Source organism: Condylura cristata, unplaced genomic scaffold, assembly GCF_000260355.1.
Source record: "Condylura cristata isolate star-nosed mole 26May11 unplaced genomic scaffold, ConCri1.0 scaffold00019, whole genome shotgun sequence".
In the NCBI taxonomy this organism is placed as follows: domain Eukaryota; kingdom Metazoa; phylum Chordata; class Mammalia; order Eulipotyphla; family Talpidae; genus Condylura; species Condylura cristata.
In genome coordinates, this window is record NW_004567120.1 from 29,710,628 (window position 1) to 29,717,509 (window position 6,882).

General features: G+C 46.4%; 1 protein-coding gene across 1 annotated transcript; it reads right to left on the reverse strand.

Annotated features, from left to right (window-relative positions):
• Positions 1-706: 706 nt before the first annotated feature.
• Positions 707-6,661, reverse strand: LOC105853828 (fibrous sheath-interacting protein 2-like). Its single transcript, XM_012727047.1, has 4 exons — positions 6,396-6,661; positions 5,326-5,369; positions 3,336-3,390; positions 707-861 (listed from the first exon to the last, which is right to left on the reverse strand). Exons 1-4 carry the CDS (start codon positions 6,466-6,468, stop codon positions 722-724), a joined length of 312 nt encoding a protein of 103 aa, XP_012582501.1. The 5' UTR covers positions 6,469-6,661; the 3' UTR covers positions 707-721.
• Positions 6,662-6,882: the final 221 nt, after the last annotated feature.

Genomic DNA, 6,882 nt, shown 5'->3' on the forward strand with positions numbered 1-6,882 from the left:
CACCTCCCTGGCCAGGGATGGAACTCGTGCTGCAGTGTTTGTGATAGCGTCATGGTGCTGTGCTTTAACCCACTATGCCACCATGGAGGGCCCTTGTCACCTTCGGTGGCTCATACGAACAACACTTTCCTTAATCAAAGGCTGCCAAGCCCCCATTTGGATTGTTTCACTTTTTAAATCATAATTCAAAGTATAATTCTTTCCTGACATTCCAGACAACACTGCATTTTGTTCTTCACTGAAAGGTATTTTGTGTGACCTTCAGATTATTTTCATTTGCGTTCTGGGGTTTTTTTCACGTATAAAATGAGAATGCTAGCAACTACCTCAAAGGGCATTCTGAGCACTAAAGGAACTTGTGATGGGTGAAAGTGACTGTTAAGCTGCTAAACACAATCAAAGTGGTGTTTGGAGGACTCCTTCTTTGAACGCCTAGAGCCCCGACGACTTGCTGCCGCACTGTCTTTCTGCTGTCACACTCTTGCTTGTCTTCTTAGCAAGGCAGCGGGGCCCTCCAGAGCAGAGCTTGAGCCCCACACTAGCTGGTAGATGCCTGTCCAAGGACTTATGAAACCCTTCTTTCTTTCAATGGTCCTGTGCTGTCTTTGCTCTGATTTTTAATACTTATGAAATCAGTGTGCAGGACATAGTGTCATGCTTCAAAAATCCTTTATTTTTTTGAGGAAGGTCAGCATGCTTACTGATCTCAAGTGTAGAAGTGTTAGCCTTTGTCCTCAGAGCTTGAGGGAGAGGGAGGTTTGGGAATACTGGCATTGGATCTCAAAAACACTTTGGACGGTGCGGACGGGAACTTCTTCAGCATGTTAAGCCCTTGTTTGGAGGTACTGGGCTTTTCAGAGTCTGTGAACAAACCGAAAGAGAAATATTGTCATTGGGCTTTCCCTCTGAGGCTGTTGGGCTAGCGGATGGGAAATTTAGGGTTCAGGAAAGCATTTACACAGTAACTTTTGATTTTAAATATGCTTTCATAGAGTCTTTCTTTGCTCTTTTTGACACCCTGGGAAGAGAGCAGGAGAAATTCAGTGAGGCCAGACAGCTTGTCCAAGGTCTTGTGGGGAGAAAGCGGTCAAGCTGGCAGGAGGGCATTGACTTTCTCGTATGCCTCATCCTAGGAGATGTCTGTCAAAGGAGACACATGGGCTAATTCCATAAGAGGGACCCTTCCATTCTTGACAGTGTGGGTGTGCACTGCCTAATGTCTAGTGAAATCAGGCATGCACTACAAAGGCTATCCGTTCTCAGTCGCTTTCAGTCAGCTTTCAGTTGATTGACCTCAAGTCATCTGTTTGTCCTGTGAGCTCTAAAGCACTTGTGTGGTCAATAAGACTCTCCATTTGGACCCATTTTTCTGCACCACTTGTTTTGTGCAAAGAGCTCTTAAAGCCTATCGTCGCTTATGCTAACGGAACGATTGCTGTATCTATGAGGGCAGAAGTGGGCATTTATCTGTGTTGCTGATGCATCATGACAAGAGGTGATGAAGGACGCAGGCAACAGAGCATATGCCTTCCTGCTTCCTACAAAAACAAAGTACTTCCCCGCTTGCAGCTACCTCATCTTTTCCAGTTATATTACTTTTGGAACCTCAAGAGTCAATGATTAAAACTAAGGTGGCACACAGCAAATTTAACCCCAAATAAAGAGGAAAATGTTTAGCTCTTCAAATAGGTGATGCAGTACTAGAACGTGTTGGTTTAAATAAGAACCACAAAGACATTAATAAGAAAGAGCCAAATTCTGCAGAGGTGAAGGAAAGCTTGAATAGAAATCTCTAGTGTGAAAAAGCAAGAGAAAGACTTTTAGCTGCAGGCTTGATGCATGTGCTGTGAGGCCATGTTTTGGAAAACTCAGTGAAGGAGGATGAGGCTTGGTTTTTGCAATTTGAGGATCTCGGCATTCATTTCCCTGAGATACCAACTTAGGCAGGGCTGGGAAGAACCCAGGACTCTGCACTGTGAATAAGCATTCTGGGTGGTCCTGGCACATCGGTCCCTGAACCACTTCTGGAGGCTCGGCCCCCAATGGGCAGCCACGAGTAGATTCTGTGTCTTGGGAACACAGCAAGGGGAACAGCAGCCCCGAGGCTAGTCCCCAGGGGCACAGGGAGCCCTCAGCTGACAGTTCGCGCCTTTCAAAGGGCAAGTGCGGGAAAGGGCAAGTGCGGGAAGGCGACGGAGGGTGCAGCCCTCAGGGGAGCGGGAGTTGGTAGCATGCCCAGTGAAGGCAGCCTGGCGAGGCCAGCTTTTTGCAAGGTGTGCTGCTGCTGTCCCACTTTGCCTGTTGTTGACACCAAGAGTTCTTAAAGCTTTGGCCACTGTGAGCAGATGCGCTGGGGTGTCTGTAGCCAAGGCGAAGGAGCCAGCACTAGGCAATGGTACTGGCCACCATGGACCCATTCAGGTCTGTCTTATCAGCAGTTTGGTGAACAATGGACGGCAGGCTGTGCCGGGCAGCTGTTGGTCTAGAAGTGTCTTTTCCCTGCGGGATTTCATATCAGGCATTGAGTGCCACTTCTAATTTTCCTTTGTGGCCATCAACTGTTTGACCATCTAACCACACAAGGCCAATTGTGCATTTTTTCCTCCAAAAGCCCTTATCAAAGGGGCTTGTGATTTTCTAAGTGTTGCCGAGTCCCTATGGTGTGCATGATGCAGGGTAGAGAGAATGTATCCTGTCAAACTGAAGGTGCAGAGGGGTGTGATGACCGATGTGGATACGCAGTCAGAAACCTAGGTGGGCTCTCTTGTACTTGCCTGTGAGATCTGCAGGCTGTCCTTGGTCACTGTGCAATTCTGAGCTGCAGTGATAACGAGAAGTAGCCCGTGGCTGACAGGAAGAAAAGAAGGAGGCGGGAAAACCCCGAGGCCTGCAATTGTGAGTCCAGGCTCTGCTGCCTGCTGACTGTGCAACCCACGGCAGGTCTTTTGCCTCCATCTTTGGCTTTGTAAGACAAAACTTCAAGGCCTGCAGCAGAGCAGGGCAGTAGCCATGTCCTCGTCAGCGCAATGGAGGCTTGCAGGGTGGATCCCAGGGAGACGGGAAACAAACCCAGCACAGAATACCAGCCACAGCCGCTACTGAACACATGCCACTCTTGGAACCTCTGAGCCCCACCCCACCGTGAGCTCAGATCAAACCGGCACAGCAACCTACAAAGTGGGCTCTACAGACACAGTATTATTATTTCAACCTTAGTTTTGTGGGGTTTGAGGGCCTGTGAGGCAGGAGACACTCACTGCAGGGGGAAATAATGAAAACTTGTATATTCAACGTGATGTCACTGAGGACTTTACTAGAAAATAACTATGTCATACCTGCAGCGGCATCCAGGCTGTCCAGACAACTTTCGCGTTGATAGAGGGTGACAAACTGCCAAGACAAAGGAAACAGTAGCTTATCCTCTTTGTTAGTGAGTACTAGAAATACCAAGAACCCACAGGGACAGAGCCCACGATGTTCTACAATGCCAAAGAATTATTGTTCAGGGTGGGCTATTTCTAGGCGTGACTTCTTATTTTGCTGGCCAATTATGAACCCAGGACTGGTCCCAGACTGGATGCCAGGTGGCCTGTAGGATAACTTCAAGGACTCAGGTGTCCCAGGTCATGAAATCAGTAGCCTTGCCTCTGCCTCCTCATGGAGCTCGGAAGCATTAAAACACTGTAGATCCTTCTCTGCGAGATGCTGCTGATAGAGCAAGTCTTAAGGTGAGAACAGACAAATGCAATGTCCAGTTCACTACCCAACCTCCTTTAGGGAGTTCTTAACATGAGACCTCCAGCAGTAAAGTGGCACATGGAGCTGCGGGAGCATGGAGAGGCAGGGTTGGGATGGGGCCCTGAGCTGGCTTTACTTTGAGGCACTTGACCACCTCCTCGACTGCAGAAGCAGCAGGATTCCTGAAGGAAACCTAACAGGTGGAGGAGGTGGTAGGGCTACGAGTAACCACTTTGGTGGTGTGGCTAAGAGGGAAGTGATGGATCAGTGAAGTGAGGCCTAGATGCATGAGAGCTGACAGGCATTCTGTACTGATGGTGTGGGGAGCGGTGTTATGGTGGAAGTTTGACTCTCATTCTTACAAGAGCATTTCAAGCAGCATATGGATTAAAACATAAAAAAAAAATAGGATACTGAAAGGGGTAAACTGGGACAGGGCCAATCTAAAGTACAGGTTCTTAGCACTGGCTGCACAACTGAACCATTTAGAGAAAATTTTGAAAAGAAGTGTGTTGAGCCCCACCCCCACTGAGCAGTGGGGGGGGGGGCAAGTAGTAGTAGCTGTCTATGTCCCCAGGTGTCCGTAAGGTGCAAGCAGTGTGAGAATCCTGGTCTGAAGAAAGCAGGAGGGCAGAAAGTCTGAGCACCAATTGCCTGGGGCAGGTGCCGACTGGCCATTCAGCTCCCTGGGCACACTTTCAGACCTCCCTCGGCCTGGACGCACACAGGCCACCTGGTGAGAACCTCTGGGATGGAGGCTGCCATCAGTTGTTTTTACTGCCAGATGATTGTGATGCGCACCAGTGTTGAGAATCTCTGTTCCATGCAGTAGCTCTTGAACATGGCCACGTGCAGATGCGTGGGGATGGCAGCTCTGGCTCTCCTGACGTGGACTAAATTTGACTTTCAACAAAAGTTTTTGAGCAACCACTGTATTTCAGTTCTGTGTTAGGTGCTGGGTAAACATCTAAGGTGGTGAACAAAATCAAGGGACTATATATAGTCTACAAGATTGGGAGGGCAGGAGTGTGTCCTTTTCTTCTACTGCTGTCTCCAGTGCCTGGTACATAGCAGGTGCTTGATAAATCACGAATGAATGAATGAATGAATGAATGAATGGTGACTCGAGTGCTATGAAGAAAAACAAAGAGGGATAGGAGAGTGCGTGCATCTACTTAATACAGGGTGGTAAGGGGAGGCCTCACCAAGGAGGTGACTTTGTGCAAAGACAAGAAGGGGATGAAGCAAGACACACAGTTACCTGGGGCTAGCACATTTCTGCACACCCCTCTGGTTTGGCTTTTCTCTAGAGGCTGCCAGAGCAGAATTGTCCGAGGGGCTACGTGGCACTGTGTCTTATGCCATCATAGACACAAGGACAAAGGCTGAACCCATAGGTGAGTGTTTTGCTGAAGGGATTTTCAGGTATATGCAGTAGCTGAGACAGATCTGGGCGAGGGGAAGGGAGGACAAGGCAATGCTGCCTAATGCCCCTCAAAGCACACCAACAGGAGCCCCTCAGTTACCTGGACCACCGGTCATCTTTACTATGGCTCCATGGATCCCCATGAAGTGAAAAAGACTCACCTTAATACTGCTGTCACTGTGCATCCCTGAGTAGTAAAGACTATCTGTGAAAAAAACAAAGTATTAGAAAATGAGTGTATAAATTTCAGCACACAAATAATCACAGTAACTTTATCAAGGAATCATAGAAATTGGATAGTCAGAAAAAGCTGAAAAGGGTGAGCCCGCTAGAATGCCAGGCACAGTTCTTGGCTCCTTGCTGAGAAACTGGGAAGGTGGGGTGTGCCCTGGCGGAAGCAGCACTGGCGAGGCCCTCGGGAGAGGCGGCTCTGTAGCCGGCCATGGCCTTGCACAACCTCTCTTACTCTTGGGCCTCCACGCTCAGATGGACAATGACAGTTTAGGCTGTGGGGAGACTTCTAAGGACCCCACACGTCTCTGGTTGTAGACAATGTTCAAAATGTCAGCAAAAAGAATGCTAGAAACTCATTAAGCATTTTAATGATGAAACTGAGGCTCAAGGTGGGGAAGTGACTTGTCGAAGGTCCAAGACTCGGAATCTCAGAATATAGATCCCAAATCTTCCCCACCCAAATCCAATGTCATTGTTTTCTTCAACTTCATTGCACTGAGTTATTTTAATGAGCTAGTTCTCACAGAGACAAAAATAAAGTGGGGTCTAGTGATAGTTTAGTATATTAGGTTTACTACTTAATTTTAAAAGTTTTAAAATATACTTACTAAAACTAGTCTACTAATAGAAACCAAATAAACTCCTAAATAAGCAAATCCTCCTGGTAGCCTGGGTTCTAGTCTACATAAAGGGGTGATAAACTCTTATGTCTGGATATTTTCCGGAGAAGCATGATAATTATAAACTTCATAGTATTATACTTTATACTTCACACCAACATTAATAAAACCTTACCAATGATTAAAAAAAAAAAAGCAAACTAGTTGCTTGTGTTAACTACTTACTAGAGCTGGTACCTCCCTCCCCCTCCCAAACACATCAATGTATTAGAAAACTCAGTATTAATTTGAGGTTTGACAACAGGAAGATATGTCAATACAATCAATATACAAAGTCTCCTTTTAAGTACTATCTAATTTGAAAAAATCAAATCGACCTTCTGTTACTTTGGCACTTGGATCTTGGGAACGATTTTCATCAGCACTAAAAGAAGATAAAAGACATTTCATTTTCTATGTACATAGCATATGAAGGCATTCAGATAAGAAACTGTCAAAGCCATTATTCACATAGAAACAAACCTAAAGTGGTTTGAATTTTCAAATCAAATGTAAATGTTTGCTGCATTGATTTATTACATTTTGGATGCAGCCCCACCCCTTCTCCAATGATACAAGAACGGTGTTGCCTGCATTATCAATCATGCATGTGAGAACAATCATGAGAGGAGGCAGGATCAATGGTGGGCGAGGAGAAGATACCGGAGATTGACATTAGCTCAAAAAGGAACTTTAATTTCATAGTGGCAGGCAGAAACTAAACAACCAGGGAGTTGTACTATGTATACTCTGTTTCTCCCATTGTACAAAGCGCTACTCTTCCAAGTGTTTGACTATTGTAAACATAACAATTGTACATCTGGT

What these genes read in the sequence shown, in the direction of transcription:
- LOC105853828 (XM_012727047.1), bottom strand. Translation starts at nt 6,468, where the DNA reads ATGAAATGTCTTTTATCTTCTTTTAGTGCTGATGAAAATCGTTCCCAA. An exon ending in AAGTGCCAAAGTAACAGAAG is followed by an intron (nt 5,370 to 6,395) that starts GTCGATTTGATT and finishes TTTTTTTCACAG; the next exon opens with ATAGTCTTTACTACTCAGGG. An exon ending in ACAGTGACAGCAGTATTAAG is followed by an intron (nt 3,391 to 5,325) that starts GTGAGTCTTTTT and finishes TTGTCTTGGCAG; the next exon opens with TTTGTCACCCTCTATCAACG.